Source organism: Chiloscyllium punctatum, chromosome 39 (genome assembly GCF_047496795.1).
Source record: "Chiloscyllium punctatum isolate Juve2018m chromosome 39, sChiPun1.3, whole genome shotgun sequence".
In the NCBI taxonomy this organism is placed as follows: domain Eukaryota; kingdom Metazoa; phylum Chordata; class Chondrichthyes; order Orectolobiformes; family Hemiscylliidae; genus Chiloscyllium; species Chiloscyllium punctatum.
The window spans coordinates 41,246,730-41,265,194 of record NC_092777.1 but is presented as its reverse complement, the minus strand read 5'-3'; the positions used below and the strand labels follow the sequence as shown (position 1 = coordinate 41,265,194).

Below are 18,465 nucleotides of genomic sequence, written 5' to 3'. Positions count from 1 at the left end.
GGGGAAGCCAGTCGATGTGGTATATTTGGACTTTCAGAAAGCGTTTGACAAAGTCTTGCATAAGAGATCATGTACAAGATTAAAGTGCATGGGATTGGGCTAAGTGTACTGAGATGGACAGAAAACTGGTTGACAGAAACGAAACAAGGAGTAGGAATTAACGGGTCATAGAGATGTACGGCACAGAAATAGACCCTTCGGCCCAACCCTGTCCATGCCGACCAGATATCCCAACCCAATCTAGTCACACCTGCCAGCACCCGGCCCATATCCCCCCAAACCCTTCCTATTCATATAATCCATCCAAATGCCTTTTAAATGTTGCAATTGTGCCCGCCTCCACCACTTCCTCTAGCAGCTCATTCCATACGCATACCACCCTCTGCGTGAAAAAATTGCCCCGTTGGTCTCTTTTATATCTTTCTCCTCTCACTCTAAACCTATGCCCTCTAGTTCTGGACTCCTCAACCCCCGGGAAAAGATTTTGTCTCTTTATCCTATTCATGCCCCTCATGATCTTATAAACTTCTATGAGGTCACCCGTCAGCCTTTGACACTCCAGGGAAAACACCCCCAGCCTATTCAGCCTCTCGCTATAGCTCAAATCCTCCAACCCTGGCAACATCCTTGTAAACCTTTTCTGAACCCTTTCAAGTTTCACAACATCTTTCCGATAGGAAGGAGACCAGAATTGCACGCAATATTCCAATATTTGTCTAACCAACGTTTTGTACAGCTGCAACATGACCTCCCAACTCCTGTACTCAGTACTCTGACCAATAAAGGAAAGCATACTAAATGCCTTCCTCACTATCCTATCTACCTGCAACTCCACTTTCAAGGAGCTATGAACCTGCACTCCAAGGTCTCTTTGTTCAGCAACACTCCTTAGGACCTTACCATTAAGTGTATAAGTTCCGCTAAGATTTGCTTTCCCAAAATGCAGCACCTCACATTTATCTGAATTAAACTTCATCTGCTACTTCTCAGCCCATTGGCCCATCTGATCAAGATCCTGTTGTAATCTGAGGTAACCTTCTCCGCTGTGGCAGGAATCAGTGCTAGGGCCCCAGCTATTCACAATATATATTAATGATATTCAATAAGGGAATAAAATGTAACATCTTGCAGATGACACCAAGTTAGGTGGAACAGTGAACTGTGATGAGGATTCAGCATGATCTGGACAAGTTGGGGGATGGGAGTGTGCAGTGGGACATGGAGGACCTTGTGCACCAGTCGCTGAAGGTAGGTGTATAGGTGCAGCAGGCAGTAAAAAAGGCAAATGGTATGTTGGCCTTCATTACGAGAGAGGAGAAAGTGAGGGCTGCAGATGCTGGAGATCAGAGACAAATAGTGTGGTGCTGGAAAAGCACAGCCAGTCAGACAGCATCCGAGAAGCAGGAGAGTCAATGTTTCAAGCATAAGCTCTTCATCAGGAAGACTCTCCTGCTCCTCAAATGCTGCCTGACTGGCTGTGCCTTTCCAGCACTACACTTTTCATTATGAGGGGTTTTGAGTACAGGGATAGGTTTGTTGCAGTTATACAGGGCCTTGATGAGGCCTCACATGGAATAGTGTGCGCAGTTTTGATCTGCTTTTCTGAGGAAGAATGCTCTTGCTCTTAAGGGAGTACACTGAAGGTTTACCAGGCTGATTCCAGGTATGGTGGGACTGACGTATGATGGGAGATTAACTAGGTTAGGATTGTTTTTACTGGAGTTCAGACGAGTGAGGTGGGGTGGGGGAATCTCTTAACGACTTATAAAATTCAACAGGACTAAACAGGGTAGATGCAGGGAGATGTCCCCGATGATAGGCCCAGAACCAGGGGTCACACTGAGAATTCAGGGTGGACCATTTAGGACCAAGATGAGGAGACATTTCTTCACCCAAAGAGTGGTGAGCCTGTGCAATTCATTATCACAGGAAGTAGTTGATGCCAAACATTGAATGTATTCAAGAGGCTGCTAGATATAGCACTTGGGGGCAAATTGGATCAAAGGTTCTGGGAAGAAAGCAGGATTAGAACAATCAGTAATGATCGTGATGAATGGCAGAGCAGGCTTGAATGGCTGAATGGCCTCCTCCTATGTTTCTATGTAACAGTACAGCACAGGAACAGGCTCTATGGCGCACCATGTCTCTGTTAACCATGATCCTTTTCTAACCTAATCCCATCTGCCTGCACATGGTCCATATCCCTCTATTCCTGGTCTAAATGAGTCTTAAACTTTGCTATTGTATCTGCTTCCACTACCACCCCTGACAGTGCAATCCAAGGACCTACTCCCTCAGTACTAAAAATAAACTTTCTTTGTATATCTCTTTTAAACTTTCTTCCTCTCACCTTAAACTTATTCACCCACTAGTATTTGCCTTTGATATGCTTCCTCACTATCCACAACTCCTCCAATTTCTGTCACCTGCAAACTTACTAATTAGATGACTTACTTTTTTCCCCCACATCATTTATATATATATTACAAACAATAAGAGGTCTGAGCACTGATGTGAAATACCACTAGTCAAAGAAATCCAATCCAAAAAAACGGCACTGCACAATTACTCTATCTTCTGTGGCCAAGCCAATTTTATATCCAATTTACCAACTCACTATGAATTCCATGCAATTTGATCTGCTGGACCAGCCTACCTTGTCAAATGCTTTCGTAAAGTCCATGTACACAACATGCATTGCCTTATCCTCAATCATGTTTGTCACTTCCTCAAAAAACTCAAACAAACTTGAGAAACAAGGCCTGCCCTGCATAAAGCTATGCTGACTGTCCATAGTAAGTCATTCTTCTCCAAATGCCAGGAAATCCTGTCCACAACAATGTTCTTCATAATTTCCTACCACTGATGTAAGGCTCACTAGACTATAATTTCTTGAATTGTCCCTGCTTCCCTTCTTTAAGAAAGGAACTGACTATTCTCCAGTATTCTGGAACCTCGCCTGTGGCTAAAGAAGATACAAAGATCTCTGTGAAAGCCCTAGCAATCTCCTCCCTTGCTTCCTTCAGTACTTTGGGATAGATCCCATCAGGCCCTGTGGACTTATGTAACTTAATGTGTTTCAAGGCACACAACAGCACCTTCTTCTTAATATTGCCATGCTTTAGACTTTCAACAAACTCCCCTCTAAAGTTATCCTTTCTTTCTCCTTGGTAAATACCAACGAGGAGTATTCATTAAGGACATCACCCACTTGCTTTGGCTGCATCCTCCTTTGTCCTTAAGTGGACCTATCCTTTCCCTGGTTATCCTCTTGCTCCTAAAGTACGCCTTGGGATTCTCTCTAATCCTACTTGCCAATGACATTTCATGGCCCCATCTAGTCCTTCTAATTTCTTTTAACCGCTATTTTCTGCTTCCTTTATATTCTAGGAGCTTGTTTGATTTCAGTTTCCTAAACCTTACAACATCACTTGTCATCCAAGGTTCCCAAATCTTGCCATCCTTATCTTTCTTCCTCACAGGAAGATGCTGGTCCTGAGCTCTGGTCAACAGGCTTTGAAAGATTCTCACCTGTCAGTTGTGGATTTATCTTCAAACAGCTGCCCCAATCCAATTTTTCCAGTTCCTGCCTAATACTGTTGTAATTAGCCTTCCCCCAATTTTACACTGTCACCCAAGGACCAGTCTTATTCTTTTCTATAATTACAAATATACAATCCTTCATTCGAAGCTTTTCTCATTAAGTTTTTTTCTCCATAACAAGGTGGTTTGGTGTGCAGTTAACCCAAGTCCACATCCACTCGACCCACATCACTCAGATGCGACATGGCGGTGTGGCCCAGCACTGGCAGGTGTCAATTATGTCTCAGTGCTCATATTACTCACAGGAGGCGTCTGCTGCTCGATAATTTTTTTTTTAAGATTTCACTGTGAAACTGTCACTTATTCCAAACTCTGAAAACTTCCAAAATTCCAAAAACCTGCTGGCCCAGAGGGTTTCAGATGAAGGACTGTGTACTTGTATTTTAAAACTTATGGAATTATGATCACTATTCCCAAAATACTCCCTCACTGAAACCTCAATCACCCGGCCAGGCTCATTCCCCAATACAAGGTCTAATACAACCTCTTTCCTAGTTGGACTATCCACATACTTTTTTTTAAAAAGTGTCTCTACTGGATACACCTAGTAAATTCTGTGCCAATTAAGCCCACAGCACTAAGGCAGTCACTGTGAATAGTGGGAAAACTAAAATCACCCACTAACTCAACCCTTTTGTTTTAAGTCTTTCCTTGATCCACTTACATATCTGTTCCTCTAATTCCTGCTGGTTATTGGGAGACCTAATCCCATCATAGTGATTACACCTTTTTATTCCAAAATTCTAACCATTGTGGGACTAAGCTATAGAGGTTTATAAAATCATGAGAGGCGTGAATAGGATGGCAAGCCCTTTTCCCCAGGGTGGCTGAGTCCAGAACTGGATGGCATAGGTTTAAGGTGAGAGGGGAAAGATTTAAAAAAGAATCGGTGTGGTAACTTTTTCGTGCAGAGGTGGCGTGTGTATTGAACATGCTGCCAGAGGATGTTGTGGAAGCTGGTACAATGACAACATTTAAGAGGCATCTGGATGGGTATATGAATATGAAGGGTTTAGAGAGATATGGGCCAAGTGCTGGCAAATGGTACTAGGTCAGATTGAGATATTTGGTCAGCATGGATAAGTTGGACCAAAGAGTTACTTTCCATGCTGTGACCCTATATTGCTTCACTAGACAAGCCCTCCGGGATGTCCCCTCTTAATACAGTTGTGACATTCTCCTTAATCAGTAATGTAACTTGTCCACCCATCTTACATCCCCTCTACATCTAAACCCTTGAATGTTAAGCTACTCTTCTCTCAACCACGTTGTTGTAATGGCTACCACATCATAGTCCTATGTACTAACCCAGGTCCTAAGCTCATCTGCCTTTAATTGTGTACTCCTTGCATTAAAAGTGGTACAATTCAGACCGCTAGACTCACCGTTGTCATTAACCTGGTCCTGCCTGTTCTTCCTATTAGACGTACTTGGTTTAGCCGCTCTCTTCTCTTCAAACAATCCACATGTTGACTTACTGCTCTGACTCCCACACCCCTGCAACACTAGCTTAAATCCTCCCCAGCAGCACTGGGGAATGTCTCTGTAATGATATTGGCGTCTCTTCAGTTTAGGTGCAACCCAACTTTCTTGTACAGGTCCCACCTCCTCTGGAAGAGATTCCCTCCCTCCTAGAGCAGCTCTTCAACTGCACAGCCCTATTTCTGGCCTTATTAGCATGTGCTACGGGAGCAATGCCGAGATTACAACCTTCGAGGTCCTGCTTTTCAACTTTCTACCTAACTTTCTAAATTCCCTTTGTAGAACCTCTATCTCGCTTTATGCCAATGTCGTTAGTACCAATATGAACCACGACCTCTGGCTGACAAAAGCCTAAGCTTAAAGTTGCAGGAATTGAAACAAGCTAAGAGACGTTACCAACAGTTAGTCACTAGGAAAGCAAAACTAGGCAAAGGAAAAGTACTTTGTGAACATACCAACAATCAGTGCGAATGTTCCTATAGGGCATTCTGTTATAACGAGCGTTTCCTCAATGCAAATTCGCTGTAACATGATTGATCTATTGGGGAAGTAATTTCTAAAGCATGAACTTTTAAAACACTTTAAATGCTGTTTCTAAAGCGTGATTTTTCTATAACACAGTGTTGCACAAGAGCACAACCATCACGTTATAGAAGAACTGATTGTACTGTAATGATCGTAATAAGGTCAGTCAAGTGGACCTCAGTGTATGAGTTCCCTGATTGGACTAAATTAGGAGCCCCTGTTGACAGATAAGAACAGGAGTGTCCCCTTTGATGACCACTCGGGTGTTTCCTTTCTCCCCGGTGGTGGAATATAAGTAAAGATTTACACCCTTGTTGCTCTTCACTGTGTCCGACACCTGCATACATGACATGGGTGCTGGGGAAAAATAAGCACTACCGCTGTAAGGCAATAGTGTGGGGAGAAAGAGAGAAAAAGAGAGAGAAAAAAGAAAAAGGAAAAAAAGAAACAAGACTGTCAGACATCCTGTTCACTAACAAATATTTTGAAAAAAAACAGGAGTGTCCCTTTTGATGAGAAGGGCATTGCTTGTCACTGGCCACTTGGGTGAATCCTTTCTTCCCGGTGATAGAATAGAAGTAAGATTTATGCACTTGTTTGCTCTTCACTGTGTCCTACACCTATACGCATACGACATGGGTGCTGGGGAAAAGTAAGCACTACCACTGTTAGGCAGTAGTGTAAGGAAAATTAAAAAAAAGTAGGAGTGTCAAAAAAAAAGAACAGGAGTGCCAGACATCCTATTCACTTGAGCAGGCTCTGAGGGAGCTGGATCAGTGTCAGGAACTCTCCACATGTAAGTAAAGAGTGACTTGGAAACTATGGAGTTATTTCACCGACTGTTTCCTTAAGTTTTGATGAAGAGTTTTGACAAAGGGTCCCCATCCAAAATGTAACCTTAACTATTTCTGTCAACTAACACTACCTTGCCTGATGAGTACTTCCAGGGTTTCACATTCCATGAATCATACTTAAGTGACTGAAGGTAAAGAAAATCTGGTTAGGTTTGTATTCTCATTTCGAACTGTGAGTTAGTATCAATCAGCGAGTAACAAAGCAAATAGTATCTTGCATTGTTTGGCAACAGTTGAGTATAACTTGCTGAAGTTGTAAAATGCTCTGACCATTCTACATCAAATGCTGCATTCAATTTTTACCACTATGATGTAAGTGAAACTTTGAAGCCGTGAAAGCAATAATGGAAGAGAGTTGTATGGCCAATTATCTGTGTTCAAGATTGAATTATAAACAAGACTGGACAAGCTGGATCTTAAGCACTTAAAGAACTCTTCTTAGTTACTTCCTTGTTTACATATTAATAATACAGTACTTTATTATCTGGAATAAATTGTATCACTTTATTGTTTTCCCATCCCTACAATTTGCCAGAATGAACTTTATTAATATTGTAAACATTTATCTGGCAAAGGAAGGACCAGGAGCTGGTGTGTCTTCCACACAGGTTTATGTGCTATACTCCATACAGCATAAGTGCAGTCTACTATTCCTTTCAAGATACCAGCTCCCTCCCAAATGAAAACTAGTTCTTATAAAATTACTTTTAATCAATGACATGCCACCAGTGTAACTTGAACCCAGACATTCTGGCCCAGATATAGAAACACTACCGAAGTGCCACAAGGTTCCTGAATAACTAACTATCTCTATTGACACATGGTTAAAGTCACAAATATGAGAAACAACATCTGTAGTATTTGAAATTGCATGGGGAAAATTCTCATGGATTTCAAATCCATCACTTTATCCATTCAGTCTTGACAACAGTTGCATTATTTTTAGTCAATCTCTTCAGACATGTTATCACACATCCAAGGCAGATGGGACATGAGCCCAGACCTTCTGGTTCAGAGGTAGAGACAAAATCACAATGTCACCACATCCTAAACTGGTTCTTAAATATGTGCCAAAAGATTTCCTCAATTAGTATGAGTTGCTCTTCATCACACTGACAACATGCACCAACTGACATGGCATTCACAACATAAACAACCCTGAGTGCACTCAATTGGACATTGTTTGCTGATGGAGACAAGTTTGCAATAAAAGCATGAGATTCTGCATCCATAACAAATAGTGTTCAATTAACCCACTGAGTAGTGACTAACAAATCAAACGCTTTCAGGTTCAGGCTCCCTTTGGAAGCATCAAGTTCTTTCTGCTGTGCCCAAACAATATGCCTCAACTCCAAACCTTGAAAAACCATGACCATAAGATATTGGAGTAAAATTAGGCCATTCAGCTCCTCATGTCTGCTCCTCCATTCAAACGTAGCTGATATGTTTCTCAAACCTATTCTCCTGCCTTCTCCCTGTAATCTTTGATTCAGTTAATAATCAAAAACCTATCAAAACATATGTTTTTCACTCCAACCAACTTAACCTTTGAATCAGGTTTCTAACTAGCTCAGTTGGCTGGACAGATGGTTTATGATGCAGTGTGATGCCAACAGTATGCGTTCAATTCCTGCACTGGCTGAGTTAACCATAAGCACGCTCCTTCTCAAGCTCTTGCCTGAGGCTTGGTAACCCTCAGGTTAAATCATTATCAGTCATCACTCTCTCCAATGACAGCGCAGTCATATGGTCTGCTAAGACTATGGTGATTTTTTTAAATCTAAAGTAGGATTATCTGCAACTGTGAAGAAGGTTTACACTGTATTGCTATTTGGGAACTTTGGGTGTAAAGTAGAGGTAAACAGGCTAATGGATTTTAGTGCAGTGAAGGTCTGTGTTTTTTAAAATAGAAATGTTCAGCAAGCTAGTTGGAATAGTAAGCCACTGACAGTCAAGTAAATAATGTTACTTAAGCTAAATTACTCAACAAGATACCTGGTGGGATAATTGTAGCTTATTGTTGACTTCAATTTTATGATTCAGAAAAAGAAAGATAGAAGAAGGAGAGGCTAGGAGCCACTAAGTTGGTTGAGACCAGATTTATTCCAGTATAAGGGAAGCTTTCAGTTTGTGTAAGTCTTTAGGACATCAGAGCTGGAAAGAAATCTTAAGTTGATTTAACAGTCTCAAAGTAGTCAAAGTCAGAACAAAAGTCACTGAGTTAGCCTGTGTGCATTGGGGAAATCACACCTGGAGAGTGGGCAGTAGGTTGCTTGAAATGACATATGTGTGATTTTGTTAGTTCAGTAAGAAATTTTAACATGAAGGTATAAATTACACTTTACTGGGGTAGATTATCTATAAAAATATACTGCCAGGAAAAAGAATTGAATTTAATACTTTAAAATTTATGATAAGATCTTTCCAAATTGGCATACTTGTGTGTTTTCTCTAATGGAATAAGGTTATGTTATTTTGTTTAAAAAAGGAACACTGATACACTTATATGAATATGTTGTGATTGATCACCATGGTAACCAAATTGCAAAAATAAAACTTATGAGCCATCAAGCCAGATTTCACTCTGGAATCTGACCAGTTCAGTATTAGTGGTAGCTGGGATCATAAACATAAGGCCATGAATAAGCAGATCCAAATCAAATTTCAAAAAAAAGTCTTAGACTTTTATTCCATTAGCCTGGACGTGAAAGGCTGCCATAATCAATTCCAAAATGGCTTTCTTGCCCTTATGAAATTTCATGTAGAAATTATACCAAAATGTATAATATAAATATCCTGTAGATAGTCCTTATAATTTGACAAAATATCCAGACATTTGTGAACATTGTAAGTCATAAGAAATTTTAATAAAATTTGAACTTAAATCATCTAAGACAAACCTGACATCTTTTAAGGTGACTACATCTTTCAGTTCACAGTCTTTTCTTTGAAGGACTTTTTCCAGTTGACTATTTGTTTTCTCTGCTGCAAGAAGTGATTCTGCAGCCTTTTGTCCTGCATCCTTCAAAAGTTCCATCTCCTTTGAAAGAAGTTTCACCTGTTAATAATAGGATAACACCAAAACATTTGTTCGTTCTTTTAAGGCTAAGCTGTGGCAATTTATGCAAATACTGTTATCTTTAAGTGACATCTTGTTAAAGAATTAATGTGGACATTCCATGAAATAAACTACAAGTAACTGTACCACAATTTTCACAAGAATTTCTGGGATTTTGACCCTAACTATCCATCCATAGACCAGCCAACCATAATTGAACATTTTTAATTATATAAGTTTATGTCATCTCTTCCCTATATTCTTCTTCTTTCAGCACCCATTTCATCTTTTCCATTCCCTCCTCCAATTATTCATTCTAAATCCAGTTAGCCTAAAATCCAAATTTAATAGTGAGCTGAAGCACCCAATACCCATCAGGTATCATCAAGCATGGAAAGAACAGGGAAGGAAGACAGTTTGTTGCAGGAGAAGGAGAGGAATAGAGAAGCTAGTTGAGAATAGAGAGTTAGATTAGATTAGATTACTTACAGTGTGGAAACAGGCCCTTCAGCCCAACAAGTCCACACCGACCCGCCGAAGCGTACTCACCCAGACCCATTCCCCTACATTTACCCCTTCACCTAACACTACGGGCAATTTAGCATGGCCAATTCACCTAACCTGCACATTTTTGGATTGTGGGAGGAAACTGGAGCACCCGGAGGAAACACACGCAGACACGGGGAGAACGTGCAAACTCCACACAGAGAGTCGCCTGAGGCGGGAATTGAACCCGGGTCTCTGGCGCTGTGAGGCAGCAGTGCTAACCACTGTGCCACTGTGCCGCCCAATGTTGCATGAATTTATGCATCATATTTAAATTGCACAAGCTCCAGTTGATTAAAAAATAATTACTCGAGATCATCGAAAATAGTTCCAAAGGAATCAAAATAACTGGTCGTCTGCTATATTATCAACATTGATCTCCTGCAGTGACCTTTGCATCAGAGGTTTCCCTCATGGCAAGAACATGCTACTCTTTTGAGAAATTGAATCATGCTGCCCTGAATTTGCTTATGGAAGTTCAAAAATGCAACATGAATATGATATGCATTAGACACCCTTTAGGTGTCTTTTCAGGTTTTTTTTTCAATCTTTCTGAAGATGCACTGAGTGAACCCTTAGTGAGATAATAAGCTATAGATAGTGACATCATTTGTTTTTAAACCACTATTCCCATGGACTTCAATTTTTCTTACACTACTGTTCTTTGATCATCTTATTGTTAAACTCAAAGTTCCTTTCTGTTCTGTTCAGTTTGTCTTTCATACACCTTTCTTTAGCCATAACCTTTAACTTGGATTTATGAATCTCTTCACCCAGACCTCCTCTTTTTCTCTTGACATTAAAGCTTTTAAAAACCTTCAGCTCATAAGATGTTTGCTAAATTTGCTGGTGGATTGAAAGGACGACCCTTTAATTTGTGGAGTTAGAGTGGATGAATGATGATCCTCAATGAAAAAGGACTAAACTGTGTCACAAATAATACTTAAGGTGCAGTAAAAATTACTACAGCGGACTACATATCATATTTTTTTCAACAGACGCTAGACAAATCTGTAAATAAGAGTACTTATTCAAATCAACATAAATTCATCCAAACTGAATCACAAAGGGAGTAGAATATTTTCACTGAAATCTTGTAGGAGAAACGTACTGATTAGAAGCTTTTTAAAGGTTATTCTTTGGCCCCTGTGGCCATTGTCTAAAGCATGCTTGTGTAACAGACCTTAATACAGCTGCTCAGACACATGGAAAATATATACACTTTTCTTGTCTTCATCTATTGCTGAAAGTATGTTACCTCTCTTTCAGAAAGTTAAGCGTTGGATCCTTTGATGTAAAAGGAAATCACAATGAAAACTCCCCACAAACCTTTAGTTCACTGCTAAGTACTGCATTACTCATTTCATCTGCTCGGAGTGTAAACTCATGCTCTCGACATTTCATCACAGCATCAAACTCTGCCAACATTTCCTGAAAGGAAGAAAATGTTCAAATTGACGTGGAAATGTTAAATTAGCTTAAAGTAAACAATTTCTGAAGTTCAGAATGCAAAATAATTCACATTCTAATCCTTTTTATTGAATATTCTCTGTGGATTTAAAATATATTTGCAAACCCATATGTGTAACAGAGAAAAAGATTTGCATTTACTATTTGATTTTCATGGACATCAATGTCTGAAAGCACTTTTTAGACAACAAAATACTTTTGAAGTGTAGTCAGTGTTGTGGTACACAAGGCAGCTTTATTGCATGCAATGATCATCGACAAATAGCAATGTACTTATATGATTACAGAATCTAACTTTTATCATGTTGATTATGAACATAAATACATATGGTATTGCTAAGCATGAGTCACAAAATATCAGCATACAGGTACAGCAAATATTTGAGAAAGATAATGGTATGCCATTTTTAAATATGAGAGGAATTCAACATAAAAGTAAGTATGTTGCATTTCAGGAAGACAGGTGAGAGTACTATTTAAAAATGTAGATCTGGGCTCCTCGTTTAAGGAAGGATGCAAATGCGTTGGAGTCAACTCATAAGAAGTTTGCTAAATTGGTACCTGGGAAAAGTGAGTTATCAAAAGAGGAAAGCTTGGTTAGACAGAACTCATTTCCATGGAGTTTAGAAGATGATAGATGACAATGATTAAATCATACAAGATCCTGAATGCTCTTGATAAGGTGGATGTGGATAGGATGCTTCTTCTTGCGAAAAAGTCCAAAACTGGCAGGGTGGGGGGTGGTCACATTTTACAAAATAGGGATTGCTTTTTTAGGACAGAGATGAGGAATTTTTTTACTTTCTTAGATGTTGTGCAACTTTGGAGCTTTGCATCAAAATGCAGTGGAGCTGGGATCATTGAGGCGGAAATAGATTATTGGTAGGGACCAAGGTTATCAGGAGTAATCGGGAATATGGAATTCAAAACACAAAAATATTAGTCATTTTAGGATTCCAACCAATGTTACTACATTAAAATCCAGATCCCAGAATGAAATTTGGTTCGATAATTTTTTAAAAAAATGATCTAACATAGAAGTTCTTACACTGAGATATAAGGCAGTACTGCAGATTTGATTTTAACAGAAGTTTATTGCATTAAATAAATAAATACACTGTCTAAATATAATTGTTGGGAAAATGTCAACACACACAGAAATATAAAGTCCCATTGACTCCCCATTGCACTTATTTTACAAAAACTCAAAAGGGAATTTTTCCTTCATGACCTATTTGACAAGTAACAAAAAACATTTGCACACATTTATACCAGGCAACGACTAGCTCCAACAGGAGAGAATCTAACCATTGTCCCTTGCCATTCATTCCCTCATTATTAACATTCTTTTGAGGAGAAGGGGTATACCTTTGACCCGAAATTGAACTGGATAAGCCATTTAAGTACTGTAACTGTGAAAGCAGATAAGAGAATCCTGTACCAAGTAACTCACTCCTGACTCCACCTGTCTATCGTTTATTTGGCTTAGCAAGATGGAATACTCCCCCTTATCTGGACAACTGCAACTCCAACAACACAAAAAGCTGGATACCATCCAGGTCAAACCAACCCACTTAACTGGTACCACATTTATGACTTCACCACAGACACTTAGCAGAAGCAGAGTGAACAATTTATAAGATGCACTGCAGAAACTCCCAAACATGCCTTCCATCTATGACCGCTACCACTTAGAGGGACAAGGAGCAGCAGATACATCAGGACACCACGACCTGCAAGCTCCCCTCCAAGCTGTCCACAATCTTGACTTGGAAATACATTATTGTTCCTTCAGTGTCAGTGGATCAAAATGCTGGAACTCCCTCCTTAACAGCATAGAGACCTACCTACAGCACATAGACTGCAGTGGTTCAAGAAAGCAGCTCATCACCACCTTTAAGGACAACTGGAGATGGACAATAAATGCTGCCCCAACCAATGAAGTCAACATCCCTTACAAAAAAAAATACCCCTTAAACTGTCAAGCAATCAGTTTGGTATGAACCAAGAGGTCTGGGCTCACTACGACTGCACAAGAATGACTTGCAAAGCATTTAAGGGGGGAGATGGATTAATTCAATCCCAAATCATTCTCTCCATAGAAAAGATTTGGTTTGGTCAATGTGTGTTGGAAATTCTGGCTAATTAACCAGCCAAACTACAATCTTTGCAGTGAATATCAGCAAAGTATTGAATCATGTGGTGCATCATAGACAAATGGATGATATTGCAGGAAGCTCCTGCAGCAGGGGATCAGATGGAATGATTGGGAGTGGTAACCTTGGCTTATTGTTATTTGTTAACCAAAGTTGTTAAAAACTTAGTGTAGTGATTTGTATCACTCCAGCAGAGATCAGGGAAATCACCAACAGATACAGTTCAAATCCAAGGGTTTTCCTGGTCTCTTATTTACTCAATTGGATCAAGCTTCAAAATCACAAAGCAGTTCCACAGAATGCTATTTTACTGCATTCACAATATTGCATGTGAAATTCATGTTGCAGATTATTTTAGTGAAATTTAAAATAAAGGCTATCTATTCTCAAACACTTACTCCAAATTTAATATGATGTTTTATAAACACAAAGATTTAGATACAGATGAAAGCAGCATTCTAGTTTATGATTATGAGGCTCCAATAGGTCTCTTGTGTCACAGTGGTAGCGTCCTGGATTGGATCAAGTCCTACCTGATCCAGAGATGGAGTTAATCACGATACAATCACTAGCTTCATTCTTCCTCTTGGAGTAAAATCTGCCAGAAGTTGCATGTGGCTGAATATTGGATTAGAAAGATAAGGCTTGCTATGATGGCCTTGTGATGGAATAGGCTGCCAGCACACAATAGAATCTGATAGCTATAGGTGAAACCTTGCTTAACATAAATAATAGAGCCTATGAGAAAAATGGGGTTGGGGCAGACCAGCAAATAAAAATCACTCATGATCGCTCAAAGCCTAACACAAAGTATAGCACAGCCTGAGTGGAGTATGTAAGATAGACTCCCTCATTCCTGTATATCAAGCTATATCACATATTCTCTCGCTCCGCCCAAAACACTTTATAATATCTAACTTCTCTTCCAGTTTTATAGCCTTTTACATTCAACAATTGCAATTGTATCATTAAGATGCTTATTGCTAACATTCTGGTCACTATACACCTCCATTTTATAAAAAAAAACAGGGATAATCTAGGAGTAGTATACCTTTCACAGGAAGCTGCTCAATGTATTTCTCTCAGAAAGCTGGTCTTTGTACATTATTTGTCACAGAAAGCTGCTCTATCAGCAGCATGCGTAGAATGGCACAGAGACAGGTGCTGACGTTGGTGCGTGCGCAGAATGGTGTGGAAACTTTGGCATGGACATTGGCACATATGCAGAACAAAGCACACAAAAATGATCATTGCTGGAATCGTACTGTTGCAAACAGAGGTAAGCATTCTCAAAAATACCGTTCCTTAATTCCTCAGTGACATTATAAGCGAACCGTGCTGCCGAACTGTGCATCATCTATGAACCACCTGTAATTCATTGGTACCTCATTTAAATCCTTGGAGTTCATGCTCTTAGCAGAAGGGTGAAAGTAGAAAAGAAACATTTGTACCTTTGATTTTATTTTCACATGAACTTTATTCATTTGTAAAAAAAAATAGCTTCGGTAAGAACATATAAAGATGCTACTGCACAGAATGCAACTTCAATGAGCAAGAAAGTTTACGAACAAAGTAAATAATTTTGAACATGTTTCTAGTGAACTTCTATTTGAAATTTATTTGCATCACGTGCAGTTTGAGAATACCAGTGGTGTGTGCGCATGTGGAAGCTCAAAACTTAATTACAGGACAGAGTAAAGAAAGAATCATGAATCCTACTCCAGGTAATGGCAAAAACTGTAAGAAATGAATTTACTATTTCTCCCTTACAGTTTAATCAACAGCTGGGGGACAGTTAACAGTATATGGCCCAAGTAAGAGTTCGATATACAAATGCCCAGAGGATAAGGAATAAATTAATGAGATACTATGATAATATTAGCAGGAACATGCCTGCAGGATGGTTGGGATTGGGAACTAAAATAAGGTTTACAGGATGGACAGGGAAAATGGCAGAGGAGGTGGAGTACATTTACTGATTAGAAACAAAATTACTTCAATGGTGAGGGAGGATATAATGAGGAAAAGCATTTAATAGAGATCATAAGAGTGGAGCTGAGGAACAGTATCTAAAACTGTAATAGCTGTTGTGTACAGACCCCCTGGAACTAGCTCAGAAGTGCAAGATTGTACAAATGCAGATTAGGCAAATGTGTAGCAAAGCCAACGTAGTCTTCATTGGGGGATTTTAGCTTAAACATGGGTTGGGAGAGGCAGACGATTACCTGTCAGAAAGGTAGTTAACTCCTGGCATAGCTTCCTACAGCAATATGTTTAAGATGAAACAATGAAACATACAATAGTGGATTTAGTACTGAACTGAATTTAATCAGTAACTTAATGATGTGTGAACGTTTATCAAAGTGATCTCAACATGATGAGTTCAATGCAGCACTTGAAAGCGAAAAGCATGAATCAGCTGCTAAGAGTTTTAGATTTAGACAAGGCCAACTTTAACGAGATGAGACAGACTGTCACAGTGAACTGGGAAAATCTGATAATTGGTAAAAACAACTGAAGAACAATAGAGGATGTTCAAAGAAACAATAACAATACAAAACCAGTTTATATGTCTGACAGGGAAAAACTTCACAAAAAAAACAGCCAAGGACAACTAAAGAGATAAAGAACAGCAAAAATTAACATAAAGGGCTTACAAAAATGCGAAAAAAACATAGATCCTAATATGCAGTTTTAGAAAATGTGATGGGTTATGGACTCAGGAGAATGGAGCACAAACAACCAAGTTTCTGGTACTAAGACTAGCTGTAACGGAATGAGGGATATGTTGGGTTCCAAGCAATTGATTGTTAGGGGACTCTCTCGTCAGAGTCACAGAGTGATGTTTCTGCGGCAGCAGCAAGAAATCAGAATGCTGTATTACCTCCCTGGTGCCAGGATCAAGGATATCTCAGAGAGGGTGCAGAATGTTCTCAAACGGGAGAGGGACCAGGAGGAGGTACACATTAGAACTAACGACTTAGGAAGACAAAAAAGATGAGATTCTGAAGGAAGAATATAGAAAGTTAGGCAGAAATTGAAAAAGGAGGCCCTTGAGGGAAGTAATATTTGGATTACTCCTGTTGCTATGAGCTAGTGAGGGTAGGAAGAGGAGGATAGAGCAGATGAATGCGTGGCTGAGGAGCTGGTGCAGCAGAGAAGGGTTCACATTTTTGGATCATTGGAATCTCTTCTCGGGTAGAAGTGACCTAGACAAGAAGGATGGATTGCACCTCAATTGGAAAGGGACTAATATACTGGCAGGGAGATTTCCTAGAACTGCTCAGGAGGATTTAAACTAGTAAGATAGGTGGGGAAGTGGGAAATAGTGAGGAAAAACATCAATTTGAGACTGGTACAGTTGGGAAAAGGAGCGAATCAAAGTCAGGGCAGGCAGGAACAAAGCTGAGAACTAGGTAGGACTGATTAATTAAACTGCATTTATTTCAGACCTAACAGGGAAGGCAGATGAACTCAGGGCATGGTTAGGAACATGGGACAGGAATATCATAGCAAATCACAGAAACATGGCTTAGGGATGAACAGGACTAGCAGCTTAACATTCTAAGATACGTGGACGGGTTTGACCAAAGGGTCTGTTTCCATGCTGTATATCTCTATGACTCTATAAATGCTATAGAAAGGAGAGAACGGGGAGCAAGAGGAGGGGGAGTGGTATCTTTGATAAGGGATAATATTATGGCTGTACTTTGGGATCATCTTCCTGGGAATACATCCAGGGATGCTATTTGAGTGGAACTGAGAAATAAGAAAAGGGATGATCACCTCACTGGGATTGTATTATAGACCTCCCAATAGTCAGCAGGAAATTGAGGAACAAATTTGTAAGGAGTTCTCAGTTATCTGTAAGAATAATAGGGTGGTTATAATCGAGAATTTTAACTTTCCAAACGTAACACTATGGCAGTCCCAGTCTAAGGGTTTAGATAGAGAGGAATTTGTCAAGTGTGTACAAGAAAATGTTTTGATTCAGTATGTGGATGTACCTACTACAGCAGGTGCAAAACTCTTGGGAAATAAGGCAGGGCAGGTGACTGAAGTGTCGGTGGGGGAGCACTTTGGGGCCAGCGACCATAATTCTATTAGTTTTAAAATAATGATGGAAAAAGATAGACCAGATCAAAAAGTTGAAGTTCTAAATTGGAGGAAGGGCAATCTTTTTGCAATCAGGAAGTGATTTCACCACAGGAAATAACATCACCAACCCAAAGAAACCCAAACATATAAATAGAAGCAGGAATTTTCAGCATTGCTTCACCTGAGGCCCACTGAAGATGTTACCTAGTAGGGTAACAAAATGTCTGGAAATGAACCTTCCAGCTCAGCGAGCAAACCTACATCCACTTAAGAGGGAAATCAGGAGGACAAAAAAAAAAAGGGGACATGAGATAGCTTTGGCCAATAGGGCTAAGGAGAATCCAAAGGAATTTTATAAATATATTGAGGACAAAAAAGATAACTATGGAGAGAATAGGATCCCTCAAAGATCAGCAAGGCAGCCTGTGTGGAACCACAGAAGATGGGTGGGGGGGGGGGAAAAGAGGAGATACTAAATGAATATCTTGCAGCAGTGTTTACTGTGGAGAAGGACATAGAAGATATAGGATGTGGGGAAATAAAATGGACATTTTCAAGATGCCACCAACAGAGGAGGTGCTGGATGTCTTAAAACGCATAAAGATGGATAAATCTCCATGATCTTATCAGATGTACCCTAGAACTCTGTGGGAAGCTAGGGAAGTGATTGCTG

General features: G+C 39.8%; 1 protein-coding gene across 2 annotated transcripts in view; it reads right to left on the bottom strand.

Moving 5' to 3' along the window:
* Positions 1–18,465, bottom strand: part of ccdc57 (coiled-coil domain containing 57) — a 183,516-nt gene that overhangs the window by 121,051 nt on the left and 44,000 nt on the right. For both annotated transcript variants that reach the window (XM_072558516.1, XM_072558517.1), the window contains 2 exons: positions 11,398–11,499; positions 9,365–9,522 (listed from right to left, as the gene is read on the bottom strand). In XM_072558516.1, coding sequence (XP_072414617.1) covers positions 9,365–9,522; positions 11,398–11,499 — 260 coding nt within the window. The remainder of the gene's footprint in view (positions 1–9,364; positions 9,523–11,397; positions 11,500–18,465) is intronic.